This window comes from Pogonomyrmex barbatus, unplaced genomic scaffold, assembly GCF_055798465.1.
Source record: "Pogonomyrmex barbatus isolate J1 unplaced genomic scaffold, ASM5579846v1 scaffold23, whole genome shotgun sequence".
Lineage (NCBI taxonomy): Eukaryota > Metazoa > Arthropoda > Insecta > Hymenoptera > Formicidae > Pogonomyrmex > Pogonomyrmex barbatus.
Window position 1 is genome coordinate 260,665 of NW_028297120.1, and position 18,841 is coordinate 279,505.

The 18,841-nt window shown below is 35.5% G+C and overlaps 3 protein-coding genes across 4 annotated transcripts; 1 reads left to right on the top strand and 2 right to left on the bottom strand.

Annotated features, from left to right (window-relative positions):
- Window positions 1-25: 25 nt before the first annotated feature.
- Window positions 26-1,652, top strand: LOC105430710 (ADP-ribosylation factor-like protein 16). The gene is made up of 2 exons (XM_089078442.1): window positions 26-1,109; window positions 1,211-1,652. Exons 1-2 carry the CDS (start codon window positions 903-905, stop codon window positions 1,529-1,531), a joined length of 528 nt encoding a protein of 175 aa, XP_088934568.1. The 5' UTR covers window positions 26-902; the 3' UTR covers window positions 1,532-1,652.
- On the bottom strand, window positions 1,570-6,684 carry pic (DNA damage-binding protein pic). Its single transcript, XM_011644385.3, has 5 exons — window positions 6,008-6,684; window positions 5,783-5,931; window positions 2,663-5,388; window positions 2,191-2,587; window positions 1,570-2,091 (listed from the first exon to the last, which is right to left on the bottom strand). The coding sequence occupies exons 1-5, from the start codon at window positions 6,075-6,077 to the stop codon at window positions 2,008-2,010; spliced, it is 3,426 nt and encodes a 1,141-aa protein (XP_011642687.1). The 5' UTR covers window positions 6,078-6,684; the 3' UTR covers window positions 1,570-2,007.
- Window positions 6,685-9,547: 2,863 nt separating this feature from the next.
- On the bottom strand, window positions 9,548-17,062 carry LOC105430706 (protein HEXIM1). 2 transcript variants are annotated; one of them, XM_089078439.1, is made up of 3 exons: window positions 16,786-17,062; window positions 16,531-16,632; window positions 9,548-11,318 (listed from the first exon to the last, which is right to left on the bottom strand). In XM_089078439.1, the coding sequence occupies exons 2-3, from the start codon at window positions 16,606-16,608 to the stop codon at window positions 10,302-10,304; spliced, it is 1,095 nt and encodes a 364-aa protein (XP_088934565.1). In that variant the 5' UTR covers window positions 16,609-16,632; window positions 16,786-17,062; the 3' UTR covers window positions 9,548-10,301. The 2 variants fall into 2 exon arrangements, with proteins under 2 accessions (XP_088934565.1, XP_011642684.2); XM_011644382.3 differs by lacking the exons at window positions 16,531-16,632; window positions 16,786-17,062 and adding an exon at window positions 13,220-13,689.
- Between the last annotated feature and the right edge of the window lie 1,779 nt (window positions 17,063-18,841).

Genomic DNA, 18,841 nt, shown 5'->3' on the forward strand with positions numbered 1-18,841 from the left:
CGTGTTATTTGTCTACAAAAACTGATGAATGTACAATGTTAGAAGATTACTGCCAATACCTAAGTAGTGCGATTTAACAATATTAATTCTCTGATGCAAAGTTTTCAAATAAGACAATGTAGAAAAATTTTATTTCTTTTTAGGATAGATATAAAAGTTGAATTTTTAATTTTGTTAAAGAAAACTTTTGCAATAAATGCATAAAATTACAAGTGCAATCAGAATATATTTTTCGTATTCATTAGAAAAATGTATATGCTACATATATTCGCTATATATATTCATATTGTAAATATAAATATAATTAATTTATAATGAATTTACACTATACCTATTCATCCACTTACACACATACACTTACATTCATCCATATACACGCGTCACAAAATTTTTTATACTGTGCTAATTCCTGAAGTCATAGGTTATGAATAGAACTGTGTGTATATATATATATATATATATATATATATATTTTTTTTTTCAATTAAGGCGTTTTATTGCAATATTAATTAAAATTATAATTATAAAAGAATATCTCTGATGTTTAAAATTATTATAATATTAATATATATATGGATAAATCATTAGAGAAATTTCAAAATATTATTTTTGTCTTTTGATAGTGTCATTTAAATATAAATTTTTTAGTGCAACATTGTGAGATTAAAACATAATTTTAATCATTGAATTTTAATGAGTTTTTTGCAGCTATACGCCTTAATTATCACTTTAATTTGCTCGCCCATAGAAATATGTCATGGCGATGAACCTGTTAAATCAATATCAGTTCGTTATATCTTTTAGAGAATTGCAAGTATTTATCATTTGAACAATTCATAAACGCTATTTTAGCTTAAAGTTTATTATAACAGTTAACAGAATTTTAAATATAATATAAAAAAATGTGTCTCTGCCTTGGACCATTTAAATCTGGCAAAACTCTTTTAATGAAAAGTCTCCAAGGAGATGAAATCGATGATGCGACTCATACTGTGCCTACCAATGGAATAAATATATTTACCGTAAAAAATGATACTGGCGAATTCGATATGGTGATTAAAGAAATTGGCGGTAACATGGCACCGATATGGAAGCATTATTTTGATAAGGTACTAACTGTAAAATAAAAAAAAAAATCGTATCTCAATAAACTCACAATACACAATTTAAACACGTATATACGTTTCTATTTTCTTTTTTTCATTGTTAGATTCATAAAATAATCTACGTCGTGGATACTAGTAATCTTTGCCAAATTAGTGCTGCGGGCGTATTGCTATATTCTTTCCTCGTGGAACCGAGATTACGAAACGTAAAAGTTGCGCTCATCTTGAATAAAATGGATGTATCATATCGTCAGATGAGAAACGAGGCCTTGCTGATGCTTCAATATGCGCGCTTACAGAAGGAAGTGACACAGAAAATCACAGTGCTGGAAACAAGTGGTATGACAGGTCAAGGGACAGAGAATTTACGTAGCTGGCTATTCGATCCAGAAACACTGCGCGCCACACTCAATGCTAATAAATAGCTTAAAATTGTGACATGATGAGAAAAAAAAACGTTACCTCAAAATGCATCATTCTTTTTATTTACACTCGATCTTACAAAGATACAAAGACATTACTCTACAAATCCGAGAATTCTTTGAAGATAATTCATTAACAAATGTCCTACATTATTTTTACGTCATACAGGATTCTAAAAAATACTGCAACAGGTCCTAACGCGCACCAAATGAGCGTGTAGAATGAAATAAATTCACACAATTTTTAAAAGTGCTAAAAAAGAGAAAACTTTTTTCAAGTAGAGGAAAGGAAAAATTTTCTTTTTGAAGAGAAGAAGAAATTTACGTCGTTTTTCTTATTTGTCAACGATAACAAAACTAATCATATAAACATACGCACTCCCACTTAAATTATTTGAATCCTTTTTATATATATACGAATTCTAATATTCTTAAAGACACAATCCATGGATTTAAAATATTGTTTACTTATATAACATTTAATGTATCCTTGTAAGATCCTCCACTATTTTTACAAGATCGTCTACAGTCGCTTCCTTTTTCATACCACTTCCATCGTCGATCTACGGAAAAAAATAACGCATTGAGAGATTCAAAAAAATTAATCTAATATGCTTATATATAAATGTATACACAATTAAAATAATCTATGTCCGAATTACCATAAGACCCATCGCAACTTCTGCCATTTTGTCGTGATTCAAATCGAGAAAACTTTCTATCAGATCACCGTCTATGAATCCCTCGCATTGCTCAATCTTCAATTCCGTATTAAAACTTCTCCAAAAATTATGTTCTATTTTACCCACACTCTTTATTACGCTATTTAATTTATCCTCCATGTTGCGCAGGAACTCGTAAAATGCAAATGGTATTTGTGTCACGAGACCGATTGCGCCGCTTACAGTGCCGAACAATACACAACCTAGAGTCGGCGTGCTTGATTCTCCCAAATTCTGCATCACTAATGAACCATGCCGAAAAACATTGACCATATCACCTAAGTGAAATTGGCCTACTTCCTGCATTTGTTGCCTCTCGTCCTCGGATGTTGCAGCGCTAAATAAAAAATTGTCGTCATTTAGAACTGTCTTCCTAAAAAAGTATGAATTTTTGACGTTATAACCAGCATACCTGTCTTTTTGACATACAAAAAGATTGAAGCAATTTTCGGCACCCAAAAATGTATCATCATCTAATATCTCGATAGCGGTCATCCAATTAGGATTATAGTCTCTGGCTATTTCTTCAAAGCTGCCTTCCATAGTCTTGTACTGAAGCAATGTAAGAGATCTCATCAAATCTCCCACTAAAACAAAGTCGCCTTTGGTCTTTAGATACAGCGCTATAATGTTATTGAAGTGGCTACATTCTAATCTGAGCTCCTTTTCTGCAGTCCATTCAAACAATCGTACGGTACTATTGATGCTAGCTAGAAGTTTCCCATTGAACTCTACCAAGGAATAGCACGAACCCTTGATCTCCTTTTCCGCAACCTGCATGAATTTGCCTTCACTCCAATGATACAACAATATCCTGCCCATCTTGGGCTCAGTCTCATCGGGATTTATAAACGCGGTCCCGACCACGAAGTAAGAGGTCGGATCTTCGCCCAGTCTTGTTGAGATCAACGATAACGCATACTCGGTAGGCATCAACGTGTGCGCGTGTAAAACTTCAAAAGTATGTTGATCGATAATCAAAAGATTGTGAACCTCAAACTCCTGACCGATCTCGCTGGCGGTGTGCCCACTGGGTTTGTTATGCGAGGCTACGTGGCTACTACTTGACGTAGAAGTCGCCTGAGTGGATGCGGAATGCCTTACGAAGCCTACGCCACTGCTGTCTTGCACGTCAACACGCATGGTGATCACACCGAAGGTCTGTGAGCTTTCCTGATAAGCAATCCTCCTAGGCGACTCCCCAAGTGGAACCGTCCTTATGTGAAGCTTCTGAATCTCGTCAATTGTACCAATAGTGACAGTGCTATCTGTCGCCAATGCTAGACTGTCGGGATAAGATTCCGCATTCAAGGAGCACATGTGATTTACTTCCTTTAAATTAACATTACTGAAAACGAGTTTGTGATTTGAGGAATAAATAACGGTGGGTCTATCCGAGCATGCGAACACATTCGTTGTAGAGAGCGATCGAAAGGTTCTGAGAACCGTCGGCTGTGTTCCTAAGGTGACTTTCTTTTTATCGGAAAGCATACCCGTTTGTCGATGTAGAGTGAAATAGTACATACTGCCGTCGCCTAAAGCGCAAAGTAAATACGTGTTACCCTCAAAGCAAGTCATTAAAATAGATCTGGGTATAATCTCGCCTCCGAGAAGTTCTTTATTGATCTCTTCTAAACTGGGTAGTGTTAAGATACGAACAGATATATCTGTCCAAAGTCCGACAGCAACGATCTTGGCCTCGTTAACACCATCCAGAGGAGAGATATCGAGACATGCCACTTCATGCTGTAGGGTAACAAATCCCTTAGATACAATTTGATTGCATGTAATTTCTATATAGAACAGATCGTTTCCTGTAGCGCAAAGGACCTGCGTTCCATTACAAGCTACTACGCTAATGGTTCTTTTGTTTTGTGGTTCCCATTCGGAGACAACCATTTTACTCTCGTATGAGATCAATCTGACAGAAGTTGGAGTTATCTGAATGAACAAATCATTGGTAACATTGCCTGTGTGAAATGTTTGCTCATCCGCGACGAAACCTGGAATGTCTGTTTCCTCAACTTCTTCGCCATTTAGAGTTAAGATCCTAGTCTGTCCGACAAACGACAGCACCAATGTATTATCGAAATGCCTGCTACCAACCTTCAGAGCCCACATGCCTTTAATTCCTGGTAAATCGATACTCGCATGCTCTTGTATACCTATACCATTTCTAATAATCCTGAGAGATCCTTCTTTGAAAGCTCCCGAACATGTAACCATCTGACCTTGACCCTGTCTTTCCAGATCCACTACAGCCATATCAACAATAGGTGCAAGATTAGTGAAAGTCTCCATAGGTACGCAGTAGGATCCATTCTCATCTGCCTTTGTAATTAATTTAATCAACTGGGAATCGCCCATACGACTACCGACATATATTACACCATTATCCAAATAAGTTATACATTCTGGTATACTTATTTCGCCCAACAATTCGACTTTCAAATCTTTCACTACTTGCGTTCCGTCGGACTTTTTCTCTTGTTCCAGAAATAACATAAACAAATGACCAGCCATATCCCCCAACAAATACCTTAGTCCTTGATTATCTACCTTAGCATAGCAGGTAATAGTGCTCTGCTTTATAATTGATGGCACTACCGCAACGTATGTAGTACCGTCGTGATACAAAATACTCTCCTGTCCTATTATAATTGCGCCACAAATAGGGGAAGGTACAGGGATGACCATCATGGCTTCTCGCTCCACATTATCCTGTCTCCATGGTATCTTAGCAAATTCTTTATCTCTTAAATTAATTTCGTGTGTTTTTACATGCCTACCATTGATATCTTGATGAATTAAAATTAAAGTAGGATTAGCACATCCATGAAGGAAATTGACATCCTGTACTTGTTGCTCGTCCATACGAATTGAAGATGCTTTCAATTCTGGATTATCTTTGTCCAAAGGTATAATTTTAAAGAGACCATCATATAATCTAAGACCGATTACTCGTGCTTTTGGATCAATAACAGCTTTAATTCCAGTTTCAGAAGCTTTCCCGATACGATCTGCTACATTTCCATGAGCTTTTGTTATAATCTCTATATCTTCTCCCTCTCCAATACATTCCAAAATCATGGCATTATAACGTGTCGTTAACAGGAACAGAAGATCCTTTTTCTCATGCTGTCAGAAAATAAAAATTTTGTTAAGCATTGTTATATAATTTAACATATTAAATTGATTTTCAACAATGCTTCATCCAAATATTCCTTCAAACAATGTTGCATAAATTTTCATAGATGTGCGCATCTTCTCATAAAACTTTAACAATGGCTTCTCTTAAGAATATATTTGTTTTACAATTTGTCTGTGTTATAAGATAGATATTACAATATGCTAAAAACATATCTGTATATATCAAAAAATAATTCACATAAGTCGCTAGACATTAAAGTAGTGATGTCTTCCTTTATAATTTATTAACAAAAAACGAATACAACTGCTGGATATATAGCGAATGTAAATATTTTCCTATTCCGAGAAAAACCATCTTAACCCTTTAAGGGGTTAACCTTACCGGCGGTCTGAAGAATTTTATGACCGCTATCTTGCCATAGATCCCCACTTCCTTCAGGGGTCGCAGACCCTCCGGTGTCACGAGATATATCTCCAAACGTACATTCTTAGCCAATATTAGATTCAAATCCGTGGGTGACGTGAAATTACCTTGGGATAGTGCAACGCAGCAGTAGAATGATTGATATCTCATGCTCCAAGTGATTTTATGAATTTAATCACTTACCAGTCACGCAAGCAGTGACAGCCGTTGGTTTATGTGCCGTCACTACGTAATGATGGGACATTGCTTTCATAATATATTACCCAGCAGGTGATAAATACTTCTCAACAACCACCGAATCTCAGCCGAGGACCTTGCTACCCGTGTTTTTCAATTTATCGCGCCATGAAGTTGGTCACACTTCAGACACATTAGACTCCTTTCCAATACACGGGGCGCAGTTAAGTCCGATATTCATGCAACGAATTGAATGTACGTAATTGAATGCGTGTATCTTTTATCCAATTATGGATAGCTATGGTTGTATTTAAAAAATACATAGTGACCAAAGATCCGATCTTGTCATCTCTGCTTAATTAAACCGGCTGATTATTCCATTGAAGTCGAGGTCGTCGCACCAATCGCACTGGGAAATTGACTATTTGATTTAAAGTATGATCGAGCAATTCTAACAAAATAATCGACCGATTAAATTCATCAGAGATGGTAAAACTGGCCCAAAGTCTCATTACAAATGCTTCGTCGTCCAATTTTGTCACTCTTGCGTTTAGCACGGAAGAGAACCATAAAAATATGCATATTATCTACGCGAATAAGGGTACAACTAAAACGCGTCCATGACTACTCTCAGGCTTCTCTCTGATATAGGCAAATTCTGGTGGGTTAATTTACATATTTATATATACTTTATAATTATGATTAAATTTTTTCCACAAGCGATGGCCTTTAGAAAAGATATTCAATAGTATAAGTTCTATGGCTTTGAAGCATTTGATTGATCAATCAAAACAAAAAATTTTATGAATTGACCGATTAAAAAATGCTTCAAAGCTAAAGTTGACTGCATCCAATGTTGCACAACAATTCATCAACGTGATTGATTTAAATTCAGAGATCTAACAGTAAAAATCAATAATCATTCACTGATCACTTTGTTCTATTGAACGCATCTTGTGAGTGCTGCTTTATTAGGAAGATCTCACATCGGTCGATTCTTAGAAATTTTCTAGTGGACCACCAATTAGAAAATTTTATATTTAATTGGCCAATTATCGACATGGACAATCGGATTCTACTCGATTTGTCCATAAAGCAAATTATTTACTCACGATTTATTTTATAAAATATATATAAGATCTTTCAACAACTCCTATGCCCATATCAGATTAGAGTTTAAGATTGCGTTCCAATATTCATTGCAGTAAAAATTTATAATAATGACATGAACTATATATATATTTTCAGTACTGAACATCGGAACGCAGAGATTAGATTGGAATTTAACCAATCAGGAAAAAGAAAATTAATCTCAAGTTTATTTGGATTGGTCAAATTCCAATTTAATCTCATGGACATTAAGCCCATAGACATGGATTAAAATTGAGATTGAATTGGAATTTGACCATTCAGAGGATTAATTATATATCTTGAGATAAAATGAAAATTATTAAAGAGTGAAGAAATTTATTAAATTTCGATATATGAAATCGTAGATACTCTGAATTCCTTCACTTTCATAATTTTTATCTTGTTTCAAGATACAACAAATTGACTTTTAAATATTTCTTATGTCTTTAGAATGCTATAGTAAAAAGCAAATATATAAAATAGCAAATATATAAAAACAATCTAAATTTAAAAAAATTTTTCTCGTTTTTGACATAAAGTCCATGCAATAAATATGTATTATAGCTCTTGTACACGAGATGTGGCAACGTTATTATTGTGCGGCGAAAATTAGCGCGATAGCCAATCAGTTTATCACTTTTACATGACATTTTTCATAAAAGCAGGAGAATAATTGGCTACCGTTACTTTTCGCTGCACAGTATTGTCATGTTCTGTTTGCAAGATTTATTAACGCAAAAACTTTAATTATGGAAAAGAATTTCTAAACTTATAAAAGCAATACATAAAAAAATTTTTACGAAAAACATCGTATTCTGTTGATAAAATAGACGAGTTCTTGGCTCTTGCACACAAGACGCGACAAGCATTGCCGTATTTTGCGTGCAGGAGTCATTAGTCATTTACTTGGAACCGGTTTCACCATCTTGAATTAATTTTATCAACCGCTTAAATCTAAGATCGCCAACTGCAAAATTTAAAACTGTTCATCTTTAACCTAATTTCTTAATTATTTTTATTAAAAGTATTAATTATTAATAAATAATAACATAAACAAGTCATAATTTGCGGATAATTGACAAGAAAAACAAAGTAATATATAACTAAAGATTTATATGAAAATGATGCATGTGAGCACAAATTTTGTATGTATGTATGTATGTGTGTGTGTGTGTGTGTGTGTGTGTGTGTGTGTGTGTGTGTGTGTATAAATGTATGTATGTTGATGTTCATATGATATTTTCCTGCTTTGAATTTCTAATAATTGAAGATAGCTTAAAAAAAAATCGATTCTTGAAATTTTTGATTAATATAGTATTGTTAAAGTCTCTAATCTAATCATAGAGAGTGTAATGTATCATCTTTCGTGAGCAAATAGAGTGAGTTATACTGAGTTTTTTATTATTATTGTACTATTTTTCAAATCTACGATTGTGAAAATGATAGATTTTTATATTCGTTATAAGCCGCTTTAGCTGCTCACGAGAGAGGATATGATTATTATACTTTGTATAATATAAATCTTTCCTGATATTTTACTAATTATTTAAAGCTTGACTGTTATATATAAAAAATTTATCAAAATCAATAAAATTACTAGCAATTTTCGTCGATTGTAAGTAATTACAAATATTTTAAAGTTCTTGTCGATTCATTATAGTCATCTTGAATTATGATTGAAATGAGAAAACATAAAAATTCTTGCAAAATGCATTAAAATAGAAATACTTTTCGATAAAATGATATTTGCACTCTGAACAGATTTGTAAAATACACAGAAAACTCTTCTTTTAATCTGATAATCAGTAAATAACTACCCATATCTAGAAAATATATAATTAAATATATATCTAAATTATATATAATCAAGAATAGAGCCACAATTCAATTATAGATATAGCATTATTTATTGATTAACGAAGCGAAAGAAAAGTTTTCGATATATCTTAAAAGTCTATCTTATCGAAAGTAAACATTATTTTATCAACATTTCTGTTTTAATGTATTTTGCAAGAATTTTTATTATTTTTTTCACTTTTGATATCGTAATTCAAGATGGCTGCAGTGAACTAACAGGACTCTTAAAATTTATTTTCGCACATGCGCACTAAAAATAAATATTAAAAAAAATCTCTCAAAAATTTTGAACCATGATATTTATCTTAATAGAAACGAAAATTTACTGAGAGAAGAGAAAAGGCAAACTAAGATTTCAGTTACAATACTAGAAATTGTTTTAATTCCTTCAATTTAAAACTTTCAATTCTATTCTTTTTATTAAGAAAATCTTTTAAATTCTCCAAAATAATAAAAAGATATACATACAAAAAGAAATTCCAAAAGTCAGGAAGATTAAACGTATGTAAATTTTTAAATAATTATCTAAACACATTCTTTACAATTAAAACTTATGTATCGAAGGAAAACAAAATTTATTATAAATCGAAAATGCAAAAAACATTTTTATCTTACATTTTCAGACCATAAACTAACATTTCGTCTTACTTACTAAAACTATACAATTGTACAAAGATTTTTAATCTCTTACAATATAAGTCATCACATTTGACAAGATTATGTTTTATGGATAATACTTCTCTGATGGGTCTGGAAAAGACGTATTTTTCACTTTACCCGCGTATATGTACACAGGTTTGCGTTAGTTGATGGTCTGTAGACCGTCCATTTGCAAACATAACTCTCGTAATTGGCAGTACGTGGAAAGAAAAAAAAGCAACCAGAAAAACACAAATTCCATCCATATACAGTACTACGGTAAACAAGAGATAGAAGCAAATATATGATAGGTATGGTAAATATTTTGCCAAGCAGATAACAAAATAGCACAAACAGATGCGAAAGAATAGTTCTCTCCTATAGAATATTAATCCTATATTTATATTGTTATACATATATGTATCCACATGACTGTATGTATACACAGTCTCAAGGGAAAGAAGAATGAATCAGCAAATAGGATTATTAAACGATATTCTAACGAGATTTAACAGGTATTAGAAGATCGAATATTGTTCGATCGCAACAAAACTTGTTGAAGAATTTGCTTCTTTTAAATGTTGAATCGATATATCGAATTTGCGGCCTGCCTCATTGGAATTTCATAATATCGAACATAATATCAATATGTATCGAGAAGCAATTTCGAAATCTACGTAGGTAAACTACCAGTTTCATTCAGAATTATATGACCGTTGGAGAAATTAGTAGGCGTTATAGATGTTCTGGGACTTCCACTTTGGCTAGTATCGCAGCTATCGCTTTTGCTATCTGTTCTTATGTTATTATCTAATCTAGATTTATAAGTATGTTTAGGAGACGTTCCTGTACTCGAAAGAGAGCAGCTACATCCACTTTGGTTGCTATTACTAGAACTGTCGCTATCGCTTTCACTGTCGACACTAGACTCAGAGCTGCTCGCGTGTAATCTTTTTTCAGTACGTAACATTTCGTTCTCCCGTCTTAGCTGCTCGTTTTGTTGTATCAAATCATCGATCCGCTGTTGACACAGCTTTAACTTTTTTGCTATTTCAGCATCTGTATTAGACACATTTTTATTCTCCGAATCTCTTTCCTCCATTTGATGAATGCTCTTATTACGTAATCTCTTTGTTAATGAATCCATTTTGGCTTCCAAGTGCCTATATTCTTGTATCAATTCGGTTTTCGTCAACATGTTCAATCTCTCTTCGTGAACTGCCTCATACGCAGTTGAAAATTCCTTCGTTAAAAATTCCTCTTCATCTTCCGGAGATGAGTAAAAGTAGTCCTCATCAGAATCTACGCTGAAACTGGAGTCGCGTGTACGCGATGGTGCCGGTGGCTTTTGAAACATAGCAGGTACTTCTAGTGATGCAGCTTCCGATAATTTTTGCTCGAGATCAGGTAGATCGCTGTGATCAGCCATAAGAAATTGCGTGGTGTTATATAAGGCTGGAGGTTGCCTACTAGTTTTAGCGATCCTGCCGATACATCTGCTCCGCAATTGATGCTGATAGGACAACTGCTTCGAATATGGCTTCAGTTTCCTATGCTTGGGTTTACCCCTTCGAGTTTTTCTCTTTTTCGCTGCGATGTCCGTTCCGTCTTCGTGCTGGCCGCCATCCTGATCGCCGCTACCGCTGCCGCTTTCCAATCTTCCACAGGTATTTATAAGCGTCTTCACATGCTACAAAAGAACAAAAATGTGCCATTAATTTTATATAAAAATAAATTTAGTGAAACAACGATTACATCGATAATTATATCGATTTATATTTATAAATCTGTTGGATAAGAGTTCGGAAATAATTAAAGAATAGAGTTGATTATTGATATAAATTCTTGACTATTTACATAATGCGTAATGTTAAATTCATGATTTTTTATTATACAAAAAATAAAAAAAAACAAATACTCTTACTTATAATGCTATAATATCATATATATTGCCACAAAATTATAATTTCTAATTATCGCCTCTATGAATAGTCAAACACTGATGTCTCTATGAATAGTCAAACACTGATGATGACACTGATGATGATAAAAAAAACGCAATTTAAATTTAATTACTGGATTGTAAATATATGTACATTTAAAAAGAAATGTAATAAATCATAATATAAATAGAATAATAATAAATCATAAAATAAATATAACATAAATTCGTTGTTTAAATTTTCAACAGTTTCACAAATTCCCATAAGAATATTGTTGGTCTTTAATAATACCTTTATACATGTTTTAATAAATAAGTATACTATATTTATGACATATATGTAATATATTGAAACATTTTATTGGTTTTCAAATATATTTCGGTAATTCGATAATATAAACTTAAGATGAAAGCCTAGTAGATAACATATTTGAATCATGTAACTTCCTGAGGAAATAAAAGACTAAGATTAATTTCAAATAATTCTGAGCTATTAATTTTCATCTTATAATCTTTAAGATTATAAAATAAAATAAATGTATTAAATATATTATAAAATAAAATAAATATAAACAAAATAATTAAACAATGAATAATGATTTTTTTTTATTAATTTTACTCGAAAAATATTTTTTGATAATAATGACGTAGATAAAATTTAATCATTCCTAAAGTTTAACAGTATGCAGAAGAAATTATTTCATTTTTTAGAGATGAAATATTTCAAATGCTTTTCCGAATATTTGCAAAGAATTACTTATAAAAATATGCAGCATCAAAGATACAATCATAATATATGTATTGAACCCAAATCACTTTTAAACGTGTACATGTATTTACAATCAGTTAATGATTACCATTTAATGTTTAATAAATATTTGTGAATGAATGTTTACATTATTAACTGTTACAATGTAATATACATATAAAGACTTGAAAATCTGTGATTAAAAGAAAATATGTTTATGTTTCATTTTTTTAGATTAGTGACCGATCGGTAATTAATAAAAAGAATTCACCTTCTTTGTTATATAAATGTTCTCTAATTTGAATTATTTCATAGACACTATTGTTTACTAATGACAATATAATTATAAATTGATTAATCGTGTCACATTTAATTGCTGTTTAATAAGCAAATAAAATATTGAATGTATTCAATTGAGATATATAAATTAATATTCAAGAAATATATAGGTGTTGGAGGGAAATTTAAATTTCAGCGCTTAAAATAACATCATTATTCGAGTTTAAGCTACGTTCGGAAGTAAATACCACTCTAATGATCATTTTATCATTATTGTTCACTAAACAACGTTAAACAAGGATAAAACGATACGCGGGTAATATTTCTGAACGTAGCCTTTATCGAAAAAAGAGGCTTTCAGAACGTGGGCTTTAATTTTGAATCTGGGATGAATCGACGGGGGTCGACTCGCTCTGGGAATGCCAAAAATAATGACGGCACGTAAAGCAGAAAAATATGAATCGCCGGACGTGATTTGCGAGGTGAAAGAGCGAACAGATATCTCGAGATCGAACGCAGCGAAAGGAAATACACGACGATTTATTAAAATATTTATATTATCGCGCGCCACTAATTAATCGACCGGGGGCGGGGGGGGGGGGTGTCTTGCGTTCCTTCCTACCTTCTTCGAGCAATCGACATTCTGCTCCGTATTCTCGCCGGTAGATCGCGGCACCCGCTCGGCGACCGCGGGCAATGACGTCGCAGGCGTTGGCCCGTCTTTTACGCCCTTCGCGTCGTCGCGTGCTCCATCACCGACGCCACCGCCCGACGCTTTCTTCATCGTCGTTTCCTCCCTGCGCGGCTCCGCACCCGCAATACGCACCGTCGCCCGTTAATACGCGATGGCACGATCCCGTACCAACGTCAAAGAGTCACTCTCGCGTACTGACACCCAACGCCGCGGCACTAGTAACCGTATGCTCGCACCGTAAACAGCGACCGAATCGCCATGTTTGATTTGCGTCCGTGATTCTACGTACGATAGCGAGCCGCGCCGCGACACGCTGACGTATCGTCCCTACCCCGTCGACTACGGGCGGCCCTCTCTTGCGCCATCCGCGCCGCCAGCCGCCACGGCTGTGTGTTCCGCCGTCCACCCGAATCCGCGCGCGCGTCAGCGCCTTCTCTCCGCGCGCATGTTGCTTCGATCCCGTTGGATCCCGCGGCGAAACGCTGGCGAACACCTCGCGATCGACATCGCATTGATATCGCACGTACATATATTTAATTGTGTGCATTTCGTTACTGCGACATAACATACATATTGTAATTAACATCGTTCATACGCGTGATTCTTAATACAATCACCGGCGTCCAAAGTCATGGACGTGTCAGAGATTTTTTTCAGAGGGGCGAAGGGGGAGGGGGGGGGGAGTTAGCAATTTTTTGCTGTTTTTGCTGATATTTAGAATATATCTCCTCTCCTTTCTGATTTTGAATGAGAAAAATATTAGATTTCGTAACTTTTAACTTTTTTTTTTTTTTTTATTTCGAGGGAGGGTTGAACCCTTGCTAAAATTTATCGTAATAGCGGCATTGATATAAGAATAATTGTCATTCCATGATATAGACTTCTTGTTATGATCATAAATAATTTCTGTTTCATTGTTTTCGCTAATTGCTAATGGACCTTTTTGGCCGAGTTGTCCTTGGAGTAAGACAGGCACTCTTCAAATCGGGAAGAAAAACAAGCTAATGGACCTCTGAAATTGAATCCTTCAATTCATCTTGTCCATCACAGTTTATCAGGCCCGTTCCTGTCCTCGCGCTTATCCCAAGGATACATTTTACACGCCATGTCTCTATCTCATGTAAATACGAAGATATGAAGAAGATATAAAAAACATGTCGTAGGAGATACACGAAAGTAGAAATTACCAGTAAAATGCTAACAGCTATGCTGGCGGATTGAGATAAAATATTATGATGACAGCAACTTGATGTCCGCATAGAACCTGATGACAAAATCTGACAATAGACTGCCGGCAGAAACCAAGCAGAATCTATCATTTCGTAACTATTTGAATGACTATGACTATTTAAACGGCCATATCGTTTAAATGATTACGAAATGGATTCTCATGTTCGAAATTCCTGCAGTCAGTCCGCCATCACATTCCGTTAACGAGTCTGTTTTATTTAAGTTGGCGTTTTGCCGACAAAATTTATAGCGAACAGCTACAAAAACCTGTGATTCGATAGTTTTGGCTATCACCTACAGTGTCGAAATCTGAGTCAACCAACAACATCCACGAGCAATCGATTTTAATTAAAAGAGATTAAAAAAAAATATATCATGTAGCACGAATCGTTTTTAGAAAAAACTTATGCAGCATTGTGATTGAAAGAAGTGCAAGTGCATATTGCGTCATCGTTCTTGTCCTCATAAACAGATATATATATATATATATATTTTTATTCGATAATAATCTCCGATCATGATTGTAAAAACTATTTCTCTCGCATTCTACATAAACAATAAATCTATTTTTAATTTATATTTATATCTTTTATACTTTAAAATAAGCAAGTATATATGTATCTAAGCATTGTGAAAATATATCATTATAATTTCGCAACGCACACAAATACATAACAGCGACATTGCTGGAATGTAACATGCAATATAATGTATATGTATTAATATACATGATAGTCGTATTCTTCTACTGAATGCAACTAAAATGTTATAGAAAAAAATATTATAGTTATATAAATCGCTAAAATGTTATACAACTGGAATGTAAATTATTATTACATCTCTCAATCTTTCAAGAACAACGGATTAATTAATTTTCAATAAAACTAAGCAAAATTGTACTGTCAAAAATATATTTTGCTTACTTTTGCTCCTTAATTTGGGATTTGTTTTTGAGGAATCTTCTCACTAGAATGAATCATAAAATTGATTAAATACGCATAAAATACGCATAAAAATACGCAAAAATTTCACAATATTGTACCTCTTATTTGATTTATTCATGTATAATATATATTTTTTATTTTCAAGAAATAATTTTAAAAGAATAACCGTTCATCTGATGGCAGTATCGTCACATATTGTCACTGCATTTAGTTCAACATGTTATATAATTTTATTAATCAAAATAATTTAATATAATAATATAATATTTTTATATATGTTATATTTACGTTATGTTGTTTTAACGTATTATTTTATAAAAAAACAAAAAATGTAACTTTCATAATTTAGATAATCTGTGCATACAAAACAAGATATATAATATTAACTATAACTAAAGTGTAACATATATTATATCACATGTTACTCTTACGTTACATAGCAGTTGTACTTTGTTCGCTGAAAATACTTAATCATTTTTTATAATAGAAATGATGAATAGACGGAGATAATACGTCGAGTAAAAATATTAATTTTAGATTATCTAAAATTATCTAAGTTTATACTTAATTATTTGCAACTAATTGAATTTACATAATGGTTTATGTATTAACTAGCGAGTTTAATGGAAACATCATAATTAATAAACTATGTATTAGATTATGTATAATATAAGCATTGATCAGAGATTCTTCAACCATGAGAGAGAAAGAGAGAATAGTCATAGTGATATTTGTCGATAATTATGCAAGTAAATATTTACGTTTATAAAATTTACGCGCTGCTATTACCGTAAAGCCGCCAAACAATAATCCGTACTGAAGACTGTCTTTGTCCCTCGCGTGCTTAAACGGTCATCGTATTCGGTGGCTTCGCGGGCCATTAATTGGTAGCTAAGGGTAAAGGAGCCTTCACTCGCAAAGCGAAACCGCCTGTTAAAACAGAAGCGTGCGTTACACGCGTGGCCGCACATTACATTACGCGTTACGCCTCTCCGTGTCGCGTTACCCGATTGCATTGTGATCGCGATCGGGATCCGCAGGAAAAAAAAAAAAAAACGGACTTACGCAATACTCCAGCGCGAGCGTATATACATCCTTTATTACAAAATACAATTTCTCGCCGGCGGTCATTGTACTCGCCATCCTCCATAAACCGAGATCCGCCTCCTAGAAAAACAAGAAAAAAAAAAAAAAAAAAAAAAAAAAACAATGAAATCGCTTATCGGGAATAACAGCTGCAAATTGCAACGCGAGAAAGATGCAACGATCGCACACAGCTCTCTTTCTCTCTCGCAACGAGCATAACAAACCCAACTGTACCTTCTCTGATTGAGCGACGCGACATCGATTTGTCGCCGTTGTTATCGCGACGTTGCTTAATTAAAGGCAAACATATAAATATATCGCTAGTGCGGAGGATCGTCGGCCACGACGATGGGGGGAAAACAGAAGAGAAGAAAGCGGAGCCCAAGTAATCCTGAAGAAGAGATAAGACAGCCAAATCGCGAGGAGCTCAATCGGGACAGGAGGAGTAGGAGGTGGTGTCGTGGCCACCACACGTAGTCCAGCTTCTTTCTCTCCTCCTTGCTCCCCCTCCCCCTTCCTCCCTCCCCCATCCTCTCTCTTTCTTTCGCTCGTCGTTTTGTACATATGTTCGTTTATTTTAGTGTACGCGTGTAACAATGCGCGCGAGCGTTACGTACACCCGTTACACGACTCGCGCGCGCACGCGCACATCACGCACGCACGCACGCACTATCGCGTATTTATGCATCGCCGATGCAATCCGCCACCTCAGGTGCAATGTACATACATGAAACGGAGAACTATAAATACGGGGAGTCCGCTACGTGGGAGAGAGTCATACGTCCATCTTTGTAGTCCATTCCCTTTTGTTCCCTCCCCCCTTTTTTTTTTCTTTCCTTTCTTTTCCCTCTGTTTTCGTTCTCTAAATGCCCGAGCGCCATTGCTCGCGCGGGGCAGAGGGGAGAGAAAGGGGACACGGCGGGTTGACGGAAGAGAGGGGGAGCTCGACACGAGAGGGTATTTAACTAACTTCACTCTCACTCACGCGCGCGCGCGTATCACCGACACCGCGAAAGGGACAAGCAAAAAAGTGAGAGATGCTCAACGCGCGGAGAAACGTTTCGCGGGACATGTAGGAGAGACAAGGAGCACGTGTCGTTGCGCACGCATAAATTTTACATAAGCACCTCGAGCATGCGGTGCTGTTTTTAAGCGTCTCAGCTGATAAAACGTTCGGCGCCGAGCGCTATCGAAAAAGAAAAAAAAAAAAAAAAGGAAAGGAAAAGGAGAAAGGTCGGTTCTCGTACATCGAGCACCTTGCCTTGTAACCGAACTATTCGCACGTTGCGTGCGTGCACGTGCTCCTTCTCGCGTGTCCGGTTTCGGTGTGTGCGTTAACGGTGTGGCCTTAAAGGCCGCCGCACACAGTGCCAGCAGTAAGCATGTATAATCGTGATATAAAGTGTCTTGATGGAAAGAGATCCCGTAGCGTGCGAACGCGCTGCGGGAAAACGCGGTTGATCATATCGACGATTCTTTAGACTGGTCCTACCACAGGCTCCACAACGCGGCGTGTGGACCCTTTGTGTGTGCGTTTAAAGAACGTTGCGTGTATGTTTATGTAAATGCGTAAGCGGCAACCATAAACATGTCTCATAGGTATGAAGAAGGAACCCAGCGTAAAGTTATAACCGCCTGATTTCGAGGTATCCCCACCGATATTCGACATTTTACACACACACACACACACACACACACACACACACACACTGTGTGTGTGTGTGTGTGTGTGTATATATATATTATGTTATATGACTAAATTTGACATCAGTGGCTTGTTTGTTAGTGTCTAATGTGTGAATTAGACGCGTATTGGAGCACATTGGGTTACAGAAGCGTCATCTGAGTATCTTTATCATTTTATCCTTGTTTCGGTGAACACAAGGATAAAATGACATATAGGACACTGGGGTGACGTTTCCGAACGCAGCCTCACGCGTCTCACGCATACGCCCGAAAAAACACATGCGGCTAAGTTCACGTGACAAGGCATTATAACGAGGGCCATGTATACGTGCGCGCGTTTATGCCTCCTGTGTCAATTCCTGTATGTGCTACGGCTTGAAGTCGTCATCCTTCGCCGAGCACGATCGTGATTCGCACGCACACATTCGCGTGCGTCGTTCATCCGTGTGTGCGCGCGCGCGCGCGCGCGCGCGCGCGCGTCTTGTTCTTCTTCTATGCGCTATCTTCACTCGGAACCTACTTTTCGCTCGCGTCTGTGTGCGTGCACGTGTACGCGTGTACGCGTTGCCGGTCGCGGCGCAAATGCGATACATTTACGTATGGG